The sequence below is a fragment of the Cavia porcellus genome, unplaced genomic scaffold (genome assembly GCF_034190915.1).
Source record: "Cavia porcellus strain 051 isolate PalLab524CR breed Dunkin Hartley unplaced genomic scaffold, mCavPor4.1 scaffold_10, whole genome shotgun sequence".
NCBI lineage: Eukaryota > Metazoa > Chordata > Mammalia > Rodentia > Caviidae > Cavia > Cavia porcellus.
The window spans coordinates 55,951,475-55,966,188 of NW_026947493.1; the positions used below are offsets into that span (position 1 = coordinate 55,951,475).

The following is a 14,714-nucleotide window of genomic DNA, read 5'->3' on the forward strand; positions in this document are numbered from 1 at the left end:
CAAAGACAGGCACAACATAGGATGTGGAAAGATCTATTTGGGTAGTGATCTCTTTTAGAATAAGAAAGAACTACAGAGATGGCTGTCACCCAACAGATGGCTGAAAGCACATTTTTCAGAACCTCTTAAACGTTTACCCACCAAGCACTCAAGTAACGAAAAATGCAAATAGAGGCTCCTGCTCCCTATTAGTCATTCTTCAGATCATTCAAACCTTCAAGTATCTGCTCCCTTCCCCACCTAGGACCCTGTAGCGTGCAGGGTTTACACAGGCTTGCATGTGCATTTCCCCCTTTCTTCTGAGAATTTTTACTACAACTAGTATAAGATGAAATAAGACTTTATTTCAAATCACCTTCACACCTATGTTGCAAGATCCTTATTCTAATATTCCATTATTTTTCTAGTATATTATTAGGCTAGTTTTGAGTCAGAAGTATGCAAAACAGCTAATTGAAAACATTTTTCAAAACTTGAACTGAAAAAAAATTGTTCTTTAAATTTTGGATACCAACCCAAATTAATAGATGCGAGTGAAGTTTGGTCTTCCATCAGCGCTCGCAGCTGACTTCAAAGCATGTGCAAGCTGCAGGAAAGCATTTATGACAACCTATAAAAACTGTGTTTCATACTGGTTTATAATTTACTCCAAAATAAAGTCTCCTTTCTCCTTAAATCTCCATTGTTGCTTAGGTACCAATTCCAATTATTTTTTAAATCTGTTAGTCCCAACTGTTTTCTGAAATGTATGACAAACATCTATGTCATTTTGATATAAAACCACCTCACATGTATTTCTTTCCACAGACACTGTCCCTTTTATCTCTGAGGCTTTTTTTCACACATGTATAAAACAAAGATAATGATGTCCACCTCGCATATCAAGAGTGGCAAGTGAGATAACTCTGGGGTCTTTCTATAAATTATAGTGCATTAAATGTGAAGGAAACATGGAAATAAATATTGAACAAAGCCCAACAAAGAGTTCTTACATATGGCAACTCAATGATCGCCAGCATTTAGCGCCTTTATTTTTAATAGTCAAACTGTCAATCCAGCCAGTTGGTACATTTCAGTATTCTTTTCATTTATGCTATCCTGGTATTTTCAATCATTTTCCTTTTAGAATATGAGAAACAAAATAAAACTGTATTTTCCTCGGTATAGACACCTTGCAAATTTCAGTTCCCTTGGCATCTTTAAATCCTATTATGATTACACCTCTCACACTCCCTAATTCGCCCACCAGGCCCATCATGAAGTCTGATTTGTTGAAAGGTAGCATTCTCTACTAGATTTTCACCTTCACACATGAGAATGCAGTTCACAGTTACACAAGTGAAAATTTGCCACGTGAAATATTCCATTTTTAAGAAACTCAAGACTAAAGAACTTACCAGCTTTATGCGGAAAAATATTTCAAATCTTGTAGGATCCACTAACTTCCACTCTCTCTGTGTTGGTAAAATTTGCTTGATAATTAGTTGTTCATTTTGAGACCTCTGTTGCTCAGGCTGGACTCAACCTCTTGGGCTCACATGATCCTCCCACTTTACCTCCGAAGCAGTTATTTTTTAACAGTGCAATTCAGTCACTTATTTTGAGCTCTGAGATCCTTAACTACAGCTTTCCCCCTGGGAAAAAGAGTTCTAAGCCAGTGTTTCACAAGAAAAGACATTTTGGAAGAAAGTGGGGAAAACCCTCTGGCCCAATAAATATGTAATCACCACAACCTTTATCCACCCTCGTAGAACCTCAAATTGGCTCTCAGCAGAGTCAGTAACTTCTCTATAGGTAGGCAGGCATTACACTAGTCTTTCACTCTTCTGCTTAAAATACTTCACAGCCTCAAAAAAAAATATCTATCTATTTTAACTGGAATTTCCCAAAGTTGATTTGCCACAGAGTCCTTTCTCTCTCTCTGGACCTCTCCCTAATACTAGAAGCAAGCAGATACAAGAACTCAGGAATATACTTTGGGCTACCCCTCCCTATCTACCCAAGATTAAGAATAACACCTTTACCAAGCACAGGTCCAAGCTGAAAACACCTATGCAGAGAAAGGCGGTAAGAGCAAACCTATGGCCCTAAAGATTCTCAGCCACTTCCAAGTTAAAGGTAGAAGATGATGTCACTGCACTCCCACAGCAGCTCTCAGCAAGACCTGCTCCTCACGTGTGGAAAACCTCGTCCTGTCTTTCCAGAGAGCAGTCAGGATTTTTCGCATACAAGAACTGTTTACCTGAACAGACTGATGAACAGAGAGGACAGGCTGCCTGTGCCCTCTTGTAAAAGTAGATAAATGACCAGGCTTACTGAGGTGAAACAGAAGACACAAGCTCAGTGCACATTAGAGGGGACCCCACCAAATGCAGATGGAGTCTCTCCAGGAAGCAGCCCTCTGAGACTTCTTGGGAGCATGAAAGAGGGAGGAGCTGGCAATGGCCAAAATAACTGGATCTCTGAACAAAATTTTCCAAATGAATCCTTTCCAAAACCATAAAGGAAATAAACTGCCATCCACATCTAACTTTGGGAGTTCTCTGGGCATATTCACTAATAAGCATCGAGGATGGAATAACATCACCCAATTTTTTAAATGATACTAGTGAAGCAAAGAGATACTATATAACTTGGTAAGACCACAAGGAGCAGGGAGAAAAGTCAGAATTAGAACCCAGAGCCTGTGCTACATCACTTGATTCACAAAAGGGGCTGTGAGGTGGGAGATACCTGGACGGGTCCCCTGCTTTGACTCAAGCCTGTTTTCTGGCCTCTTCCTAATGAGTCCTTGCTGAAGGTCACACGAATGGGCTACACTTACCCTGCCCTCAGATTTTATCGCATATTTCGAGGTATACAGCTTTTTTATTTAAAAAACTGGATTTAAACTGTTGGAACATTGTGACATTCACTTATGTTGTCCAACCACCCAATTAGTCTCAGTCAGGGAGGTGTGAGAACATAAGGACAGCAAGTGTTTTGATATAAAAACTTCCACTATGAGAACATAAGGACAGCAAGTGTGACCCTGGTAATGTTCAGGTAAAATGTGCACACACGGCTCTAAGTCAGCCCTCAAAGGCAATGCACAGGCAGCACCTTCTTTGCACTCCAAGGCTCCAGGGTCTTCTGCAATGTGAAGGAACTCCTCTTGTGTAATCCTGCAAAGTTCTTATTCAAAGTATGAAGACTCCCTTTCAAAACCCCAATGTCAAGCTTGTGTCTCCTACACAAATTCTAGAACTGGATTTTCCAAAGCAATGTCTTCAATGAAGTGTAAGAATTTACTAAGGTTAATGGAACAGCTCGTCCATTTCAGCTGGTAATCGAGAATAAGTAAGGTTACTTGCCAAATTCAGTGATTTCAAAGTCATCCTTTCTGGCTGTCCAAGGATTACCTCCTGGGCAGGCCATATAATCCTTTTTAGAAAGACTGTCTGGCTACAGTTGTTCTAAGGTATATATCAAAATTACATCCCAAACTGCAGTAGTGCAGAAGTTGCCTAGGAAGACTATCATAACCTTATTAGGGATAAAAAGGACAAAGGACCTCAAACCTTTCCACAGATGTTTTGGCAGAATATTAGACGGCCTGCTGGGAGGGAGTCTTTATGAACTATTGTTTCTTGTGTATATATATCACACAATATATACAATATATTCTATATATACACAATATATTCTATATATCAGAAACCTAGTAAAAAGTGGCCCTTAATGAACACCTCTTGAGGGAATGAAATGAGGGGAGCAAATTCAAAGAAAATCATCTGTTATGGATTAAAAACTGTGGTTAACTCAACGCCAGCTGAATTAAACCATCATGGTGCCGAGTGTAGATGTCCACCTGAGGAAAACTGCCAGCACAAATAGAATGTGGAGAAGCTAGGCATTGTGGGTTTCTCTAAGTGTTGCTGTGTGAGCCGTTGGTTCTCCTGGAGAAGCTTGTCATGACTGGCTTCCCCAGTGTGAGTTCGATCATTGTCATTGGAGGAGCTCGGGACCTTGTTGGTGTAGTGAGAGTGGCTGTGGTTCACTTTGGGGGAGCTCTGGTCCTTACACTGAGCATCGCTTTCTGGCTCCAGAGGGGAAGACATGTGCTGTTTAATCTCCAGGACAAACTCGTCATGCTGACTTCCTGACATGTACTCGAGTGCTCTTATCACTGGAGGAGCTCACTGAGGATGGCTGTGGTGCTTTTCAGGACAGCCCCAGTCCTTGTTTGGAGTGTGACTTCTTGGCTCCAGTGTAGACCACACAACCTACCAGCACAGCTCCTTCACCCCACTAGCATAGACTTTCTAGCTTCTAACACTGACCTCTGGGTCTTCCCAGCACAGATCCATAAAAGAGACTGGTGTGAGTTCTTTTTGTGGACTCTAGACCTCCAGTTGGACTTCTGGGAGGCATGTCATGGGCTCTAGGTTTTCATCTGGACTCACGCAGGACATTGATATGAGATCCAGGCCCTTGGCTGAATATTCTATGTCTTTAGTGTTGTGGACAGATTCCTGCACTTTCTTGTATTTTACTCTGGTGGTGTTTTACTCATAAAATAATATTATAAATTCTGTGTCCTGATTCTAATTGTTCTCTGCACAACCTGACTACATCATCATCCTTGTTTCAATAACACAAATATGACTAAGCCAGAAACTGGTTATGGGACTTCTAAGTGTTTTCAAAATATTTTAAGGAGTATAATGGAAACCATGCATCTACCTGAAGATGAAATTGCACAGAGCAACTACAAAGTTTAGTTCATAGATTGGTAAACATTGTATCAATTCATTGTGACATGACTGATCATTACATTCAGAAGTTGTGATGCCTGAATCCTGAAGTAGAGGAGAAAAGGCTCCTATTCTGTCTCTCTTTTGGGCAGACGTCTGCTAGTCCCTTCTGGGTAGAGCACATTAATCAGACTGAGGTGTAGTTACTAGTGATAGGGTTCCTAATCTTTAAAAACTCAAGCATGCACAGGGCACAGGGCACAGGGCAGTGGGTCATTCTGATTGTGGCTCACCAGGAGTCAAGGGGTAAGATGATGCAGGATAGAGCTTGACTTTCTGTTTCTGACTCTTTCTTTTGCCAATGCTTGTGTTAAACATTAGCAGTAGAATTTTGATGAAAGGGAAGAGACTCCAGTTAATGCTGATTGTTAATTATGTCTTCAAGGCAAGTTTACCCAGAGCACCACAGGAGGGACTATGTATGGGTTCTTGGTTCATAATGAAGCAGAGCTCTTTCCCCATTTGTTACCGTTTTCTTAAGTATCTGTGCCCTTTGGAAATCTTCCAGGGAGAGGGGACAGGCGCAGGCAGAATTCCCAGAAGATTCCCATTTGTCTATCAATTCCCAAATTCCCATCTGTCTATCATACCACAGCCATGCATAAGGCAGCCTGTAACTAGGGTACTTTAGGAAGGACAAATATTCTGAAAATAGAAGTTGACAGATAAGCAGTGAGTGGTACAATGTTTCCAAGAATGCTGTTTCTAGCCACAGCTCTCCACGGGAGAACCTAGGAAGGCGATAACTTGGGATTAGTAGAGCAGAATACTAATCCTGGCCCTAGCTAGTTTGTTAGCTGCCCTAGCCGGACAAGACATTTGACCTCATGTACTCTGGGCGCTCTCAGCAGTCTAATGAGGGTATTGAATTACTAGATAATCTCTGTTTCCCTTCCAACTCCAGCAGTCTACAAGTCAGTGAATGACAACTCTTGTCTGGCATCTTATACATGTGCCTTTTGCACAGCCAACGTGGACCATTTGTAAGACACATACTTGTTAGCAAATTGGAATGCAGTGTCCCTGCCAAAGGCTCCTTACTCTCTGAGATTCAAGAGATAATCTAATAGATGTGTTCGCCATCCCCAAAGACCTGGCACATAGAAAGCAAATTCTGTTCAATTAATATTTGTCAAGCACTGAAAGTTTTAACCTTGACAGACAGTATACACCACCCTAATAAAAGGTTTCTTCAATAGATGAAATCTTCAATGGGGTTGAACCTAGGGCCTCATGCATGCTAGTCACACACTCCTATTACCAAGATACATTTCCCAGCCTAAGAGATGAAGTCATACTAGCATCTTTAGCCATCTTTTGAGCCCAGGTTTTTCTTACATTTATTATACTAACAAATTATTACTCTCTCTAGATTTGAGTCCTGATTCCTACACTGCTAACACTGAAGAGCACAGTCCTGGGCCTTCTTACCCCCCTTTTGTTTGCCTTCACTAAATAGCAACTTATTGTTGAATCCTATGTTTGACAGTATATGTCTTGGTTACTTTTTTCTCATTGCTGAGACAAAATACCTGACGTCCAAAGTGACATAAGGGAAGGTTTATTTCTTACAGTTTGGAGGTTTAAGTCCATATTCAGCTGGCTCCAAGGCAGGATGGCATGGCAGGGCAGCCATTCATGGCCACCAGAAACAGCAAGAGCAAACAGTGCCAGAAAGAGAGAACATGCTTTCTTCCTGCCTTTACACTGTGTGCCAGCTCCACGCCCGGCAGGTGCAGCACTCACACTAATATCAGTGCTAGACAATGAACCAGTCACGAATGCTAGATTCAGCCACATCCATGATTGCATGAGGCCTGGGGGTGGGGGCACCTAGACACAAACCATAACAGTGTACTTTTTTTATAACTAAAATCTAATTGAAGATATTATTTACTGTGCTACTTAGTATTTTTACAAAGGTCCAGGGAGGAGGAGGTGTGTATATAAGAATAGTACCAAGGGAGATAAAAACTGTAAGCTTCATTTCACTGGAAATTGAAAACCACATGCATGACACAAGATTTCTCCTCTAGTTTCATTTAACTGTCTAACTCTAGAAATCAACTACTACTTCTCAGATACTTGGTTGCATCAACCCTCTATTTCTGCTACTGTGGACAATAATGGGCAAGTAAAATCCCAAATACCTACAGAGAGGTGCCAGTGCTGTGACCAAAAATCCAGGCTATGGCTGCAAACCTATGCTTCTCTCTTGTGGAGTGTGACACTTCACTGCTAAGTCAGGATCCTCAATTAGAGACTGGGGCTGACTCTCAATTCAGAAATTCTCAGAAGACCCTACTTTACATAAATTATTTAATACAGTTATTGTCTCCGAGAATTCTGCAAATATGTTTTTAAATTACTTTGGAATTCTATTTCCATGGGTTTTATTACTGTATTTTATTTTATGCAGTTTATCCTTTGTTTCTCCAGTCCACCAACCCATGAATCTTCACCATCCCCAGCCCAACCTCCTTCTGTCCTCACTGTTCTTAGATCCCATCAACCATTTCAAAGTTGAATCCTTGACAACTCCCCCAGCAATACATCTGCCTCCTTTGGTGGCAGGTGAAACCCCACCCCTGCTGAAGCAGCTGTTTTTTCCAAAGGAGGTGGCCTAGTCTCCTGCATAAGATACGAGTTTTGTCCAGGGTTCCAATCCCTGCTCTGCCCCAAAGAGTTATCCATGTTTAACTGGGTGAGACAGTGCATGTCTGTAATCACAGCACTCTGGGAAGCTGAGGCAGGAAGAGCAACTTTGAGCTCCGCCTGCACAATTTAGTGACTTAGCAAGACCCTGACTCAGAAAATAAAAAAGGCTGGGAACATAGCTCAGTGTGAATGCTGAGTTCAATATCCATTAACACACAAATGCGTGTGTGCCCGCACATACGCACACTGATAACGCCTAACGTATAAAACATGGTTACCTACAGACATGTAATGAAGCTTAAGTAGTACTGCACCCTTCAACTTGTACTGGCCATAATAAGCACTCAATAAATGTTAGCTGGTATTGCTGGTATCGCTTTCATGATTCTTATTTTATGGATGGGATGAGAAAATGAAGTTGGGAAAATATACACCCAGATGGATTACTTACCCTGTAAGTGCCAAACTACCCAACTTGGATGGGTCCTTGATGCTGTCTGGCAGCCCTATTTCATCTCCCTACCCTGCTTTCCTACTCCCCAAACACTGTTTCGTGCCTCCAACTCTTCCTTCAAATCTCCCTCATCCTCAGCTGCCTTCCCTTCTCTAGCACAGGAAAAACAGAGGCCATGGACAAGTGCTCCTTCATCTAACTCGGCCCACAGAAAATATACCCTCAAATGAGCTCACCTTTTCCACCTCCTCCCGGTGGATCAAGAGTCCGAAGGCAAATCCTTTACTTGGGTTCTAGTCCCTTCCCAATGATTTCCAAGGACTGCCTTTTGGTTCTGCTCTAAGGGGACCCCTCTGTACCTTTGATTCCTCTCTAAGGGGACCCTCAATGACACTGCCCATTGGTGTTCAGGCCCTTGTATAATTCCTCAAGTGTGAGTGGAACATAACACTCCTAACTAATAAAATATGGCAAAGATCATGACAGCTACCCCAATGCTACTGCACCATTGGAGACTCCATTTGCCAGCAGACAGACACCAAGATTCTCTTCTCCTTGATGCTTGGTGTGGGGAGAGGCCCTGCTTAGGACACCTGCATGACCCAGAACTGCAGGAAGTGAGTGTGGGCTGGAGGACAGGAAGCCCAGAAGCTGAGGGCAGCCCTTAGGTGACAGCCAATAAGAAACTGGGACCCTAGGTCTTACAGATGTTCTTCTATAACATGAGTAAGCGTGAAAATGACTTCTTCCCTGGCCAGACCATCCAACCTCACCCCTGCACTGCAGCCTCCTGAGACTTGTAGCAGCACACCCAGTTAAGACAAGACTCCTAACTCACAAGAACTATTTCAGGACAAGAAGTGTATGGTGATTTATTACACAACAAGAGGAAACTAATACACTTGCCAGATGTGATAGTGGACCCTAGTAATTCCAGCACTCAAGAGGCTGAGGCAGGAGGATCAGGGGTTTGAGGTCACCCTAGACTACAGAGAAAGACTCTGTCTGAGAGAGACAGAGAGAGAGAGAGAGAGAGAGAGAGAGAGAAGGAAAAAAATGAGAACAAGTGCATTTGCCCTCTTCCAGATAATTTCTATCATTCTGTAGTCACTATACTAGAATCTACTGTATCCCATCTTTAAAACAAAACCAAACCATGCTTTCTCTTCTCTTTGTGCTGCTTTACAAGAAAACATGACAAAAGAAGCTTTCATAAGTGCCCCTACATCTTCACCTCACATTCATTTCTGGTTTCCTGCAGTCATATCACAGACTTCTTTCACCAAGCATAACACTCAGTTCTGTATTAGCTCAACCAAATGAACCAGCCTCTACCTTCTGTTTATTCAATATCTCAGTGGTATTCAGTGCAGTTCCTTACTCCCCACTGCCTGGAATGTCTCCTCTTTGGCTTACTGGGCTCAGTATTTTCTAATGATTTGGATGTCGTTCTCAACATCTGCACTGGCTTCTCACTCTGGACCCAAACTGAAGCAAGGCTCTCAGCTCTCAGCTTGCTTGTAGCACCTGGGCTGTAACTGCTATCAGCATGCTCTCTCCAGCCTAGAGTTCCTCCTCATCCACATCCTAAAACTAGTGGCCTAATTACAGCTTCTGCTTCACATTGATCATCTCACACTTCATGTGTCCAAAACAGAGCATCCAATGTCAGCTCTCCCAGTTTGCTCAATCCCAGAAGATGGCACATTTTATCAGCCTTCCCAGGGGCCCTCGTCCCTTATCGGGGATTCCTCCCTTTCCTTCATACCCTCTCTCAAACCCAACTCATCAACAGGGCTAGGCTGGTTTATTACAGTCTCCAGCTCCCACCCCTAATTCTGCTCTACAACCTCTAACTCCAATCAGCTGTCACCTCTCAGTGGCCCTTAGCCACTGGCCGTGTCTCTCTGCCCTCACTGCTGTTCCCTATTCACACAGCATTGTCCTCTGAGAAATACAAAGCACCTGGCATGCATAAACTGCCTTACTTAAAGCTTGCCACAGACTTCACAGTCTACCTTAAGAGGACTCACCTTTGCTAGTCTGCTGCCCCTGGCCTGTCTCAGACATCTCTCATTCCCACTCAGTTCCAGCCACATTCATCTTTTTTCTCCTTGCAACTGCCATTTCCTGCGCCTGAAAAGCTTGTTTTCAAGCAGAGTCTTAGAACTCAGATCAAATCTCCCTAAGAGGAGTCCTTGAAAAGCTTTCTCTTTTCTTCCTAGACTCTAACATATCTTTATTTGCCTCCAGCATGCATAACAATCTCAAGTACCATGCTTATTAATTTACTTATATATTTCATTGTTGCCATGATACCTCATTAGACATAAGCTACAGAAAGGTATTCCCTGTTTTGTGTTCTGGAACAGCAGCTGGTATTATACAGTAGATGCTCAATGAGTACTTGTTGACTAAATGAACATATAGATGTGATATTGCTTTAAGGCTGGTTTGCTTCTTTAGACAGGGTTTCACTATGTGGCCCAGACTGGCCCAAGGTGTTGTCAAACTTACATTTATTCTGCACATGCTTTATACATGACTAAGCTGTTGACATCTGAAAGAATTTAAAAGAAATTTGCTCAGAGATGTGAAAAATCTTTTTTGATAATGTGAATTATCACACCCTAGTTATTCTGTTTTTAGAGCTGATTTTTTTTTCACCCTACACTGGGTATGCTTCAATCACACAGCATAAATTATTACTGTGTTAATTTTTCTATCACAAAGTGTGCAAGCACTATTCAAATCACAAGACACATTTTCACCATGAAGGAGTCACTACTCTTGTTTTTCAGTGTCACTGGTATCATGTGACTTAATTCAAACCCAGCTACATCCTGCAGCCATACAATGCAGGCTTTTCAGTGGACCATGGTAATGAGTGTAGTCACAGTGCAGATTCCAACAAGCAGCTGTCAAAAACGATCATCCCAAATGCCTCTTTGCTGCAAATGTCTCACTCCCGAGCTAGTACTTCCAGGGTGGTCTAGGAAAGAAAGCTGTGCCCCTGTCCACTCTGGGGACTCTTCTAATGGCTGATGTTTAACATTTCTTTAGAAATGCAATTTCAAGCTTTGAGCAACTAACTTTAAAGAAGGGGTGGTGAGCTCCAAAAGACTATTTTAAATAGTCTGTATCTATTAAGCTTACTGTTTATGGATTTTTTTCTCCCTGAAACATCAACACCTTTTGAAAACTCTTAACAGTTACTCAGCTGATTTGAAGAACCACTCTCAAGAAAAAGCACTTGCTCCACAGCTCACCACTTGCTGCATTCAAAACTTCTTAGCAACATACACGGAGCATGAACCTCAACGTGGTTTGCTTTGTCCAATCACATGCCTGAAAACCCAGCCAGTCAGTTGTGTAATAATAAACCCCTTATCTCCTGAAGAGACGCAAACGGAAAGATCTCTTCGTGCTTCCACGCACAAGGGACTTGGCTGGAATTCTCTGCTGAAACTCACATCCATTTTAAATGACACCTTCCCTCACTCCTTTCCGATGTTCTTTTTCCTTACTTGCAACTTGGGGGAGGGGCACCAAAATGATAAACGAGGTCGAGTTTAAACGTGGGAGGGCGAAGGGGCAATGCCAGAAGCCGCTAGTAAAATGCACCAGGAAACCCAGCGTTTGGGTTCTGCCGCACCGGGCTTACAGGTTCCCACCCGAGTGTCCGCGGTGGAAACGTATCCACGACTGTTCCCGGGTGAAGAAAAAGGTTGCAAGATTGACACAAGAAAAGCAGCTTGCTAGTTTCAATAAGCTCGAATGGCCCTCAATATAAAAAGGGGAGAGACACGCCGGGTTCCTTAGGGAAAAATTAGGGAAGAATAAGAAGCTCACGCCCCCCAGACCCCCTCGCCAGTCCCCACCAAGCGCAAAGCGGCGCTGGCCTCCCCCGCGCCGGGGTCCCGCAGCCGGCGGGGGAGAAGCGTCCTGCTCTCGCACGCGCCCTAGGCGACGAGGCGCCGGCCCGAGGAGCCGGGACCGGTGGCCCAGGCGCGCGCGGATCAACAGTTCCCGCGCCGCCGCCTGACACACCCCTCCCGGCCGGGCTGCGGTCCCGCGAGTCGCCGCGCCCCACACGCACCTTCAGCGCGCCCCGGGCCGGGCCCTTGGGGAGCGCGCGGCCGGGTCCCAGGGCCACCAGACGCTCCTCGCCATCCTCGTCGTCGTCGTCCACAACCTCGACGACCACCTCCTCGTCCTCGTCGTCCTCGTCGTCCTCCTCCTCCTCCGTGCCCCCTCGGGGCCTCTCCTCCACGCGCCCGAGCCCCCTGCGCCGCCGGCCCGCGCCCTCCTCGTCCTCGTCCTCCTCGCCCAGCAGCAGCAGCACGGGCGACGAGACGGCGGCGGCCCCCGCGGCCCGAGTGCAGCCCGAGCCGGAGCCGGAGCCGGAGCCGGAGCCGGAGCCGGAGCCGGAGCCTGCGCCGCGCGGAGGGGGCAGCGGCGGCCTCCAGCTCTCCGGGGCCGGGAGCGCGGGCAGCAGCGCGGCTTCCCTGGCGGGCGCGGGCGCGGGCCCGGCCGGCTGCAGCGCGGCGCCCCCGCGGCGGCCGCCCAGGCTGGAGCGCTTGGCCAGACGCCGCGCCTGCATGCCGGACGCGGGGCCGCGGCGCGGGGCCGGAGTTCGCGCCTCCTCCTCCACCTCCTTCTCCTCCCGGCCGCGGGGCTGCAGGGCGGCCTGCCGGGCCGCGCGACTGCCACTGGCTACGGAGCGCGGGCGCCGCCTTCGCTGGACCGGCCCGCGGGGACGCCGGCGGCCGGGGGCTACGGCGGGGCGGCGCGGCGGCCGCGGGCGGGGGTGGGTGTGAGCGAGCGGCGCGCTGCCGCCGCCTCCTCCGCTGCCGCCGCCGCCGCCGCCTCCACCTCCGCCTCCTCCGCCCCGGGGCCGCGGGCCGCGCTGCGCTCCATGCGGCCCGGCCGGCGCGCGCCTCTCCCGGCCCGCTGCGCCCGCCCGCGCGCTCCGGGCCTACCGCCGCCGACCCTGGGCGCGAGCTGTTTGTGTGGCGTCTTTTCCACCGCGGCCCCCCTCTTCTCGAGCCATTCCTCGCAGCCCGGTCCCCCCACCCCGTCCCGACAAAACCCGGACTGGATTTATTTCCCCTACCCACAGTCTCCGAAAACCTGGCGCTCGCGAGCACTGGGGCCGGAAGCCCGGGCAGAAGCTGAACCCGCGGCCAGGAGTCCCTCGGAGGAGGACAGCAGACTTCGCTGGAAGTGAGGGGTCGGGCCGAGGGAGACCCAACGGAGGGAGCTGCTGGAAATCGCTGCAGTGGTCATGCATGAGCCTGCCGGCTACCCCTGGGCTTCTGTGAAGTCGGGGGGTGGGGTACACTCACCAGAGGTGTGGGGTCAGTTCCCAGCACGAATCGTCCCTTACTCGAATGTTTGAAATACTGTTTCATGACATTGTCTACTTCTCTGGGTGTCTTTGAACACATCATTCTAGGCCTTGTCTATTGAGCTCCGCTGGCACTGTGCAAAGTCTTTTAGCTTTTCTACCTTGAGTACCTGACCGCAACAACAGCTCGGTCCCCAAAAGCCTGCTCTCACCAGTTAATCTGTGGACTTGGCTGGCATTGTCCGGGCAAGACTCAATTTATTTTAAGAGTTATTTTAAAAGATCATTATGAGGTAAGACCAAGCGAATCTAGCACACAAACAGTTTGCCATTTAAGGAATGACTTCTGCCAGTTTCACAGGATTTTTTAAAGTTTATGTTGTTTGAGTCAGACTATATAGTAAGCTATACTCTGCCTTTAAATCCTACCCCAAAGTCCACCCCTGTTGAGAGGGTTACAAAGGATCTTAACCGTCAAATGCTCTGGCATACCCATCCACAAGGCCTGTGGAAAGGTGTCCTCCTGCTCAGCTAATTATCGTTGGAGACATAACATCCTGTGCATTTGTTAGACGCATGAAGGGGTCTCATTAAATGCTCACTGAGGGTGTCTCCCAACTGCTGAAGAGGGATGATGTCAAAGATTCTAACATGAACTTTTTGTTCTCCCTATATGAGATTAGTTTACAGATATACCAATTTCGGGTAATGACAGTCTCATTAGAATCATTCAGGACCAAAGTGGCGGGATCATTTTAACCTACTTCTGTACCTCTCCCTTAGAGGCAGTTGCCCGCCAAGTCCAACGCATTGTTCTTTCTGAAATGCATTCTGAATCCTCCCCCTTCCTTTCTATTTCCGAAGCTCTTGCAGTTCTGGACTTCAAAAGTGAAGGCTTTAAAGTCTTATAGTTAACAAATACCCAGCTCCTAACCCACACCCCCTCACGTGTCCCACTCCAGATTATGGGATCCATATTCTCCCAACAGTGTTCGGCAGATCAAGGCATTTTCTGGTTGAACTTTTCACTTGTAAATATCCCAACCAGTAATTCAAGGAGAGAAAATGGTTGGAGCATTTTAAGAGGTGGGTGTGTCTCTGGCCAAAGCACCGGAATAGCAGGCGCAGGCACCTTGCCTGCTATTAGGGAGTGTTTGCAAAGAATAGTCAAGCGTCGTTGAAGTGGTTTCGGCCCAATTGGAAGAAATTTAGCTCTGTTGATTTGGGAGATGCCTTTGAAGGAGGGCAGCAGGGTCTCTGACCACAAAGCGAAGGTCTGGGGTAAAGGGTGAGCAAGGGGCCTAAGACAGGTGGTGGAGGCTGAAAGTGTGAGATAAATGGGCACATAGTTGTAATGTGGCCTCAGAGGTCAGGCATCTGGGGCCAAATCCTGGCTCTGGAACTTGCCAGCCACATGCCCTTACTCATCTTCTCTCTGTACCTCAGCTTCCTCATC

At 46.4% G+C, this 14,714-nt stretch overlaps 1 protein-coding gene across 2 annotated transcripts in view; it reads right to left on the minus strand.

Moving 5' to 3' along the window:
• Znf704 (zinc finger protein 704) overlaps nt 1–12,647 on the minus strand; it is a 203,491-nt gene extending 190,844 nt beyond the window's left edge. For both annotated transcript variants that reach the window (XR_010050201.1, XM_063257493.1), the window contains exon 1: nt 12,008–12,647. Coding sequence is in view for 1 of the 2 variants with exons in the window: in XM_063257493.1 (XP_063113563.1) it covers nt 12,008–12,511 (504 nt within the window). In the remaining variant the exon portion in view is untranslated. The remainder of the gene's footprint in view (nt 1–12,007) is intronic.
• Between the last annotated feature and the right edge of the window lie 2,067 nt (nt 12,648–14,714).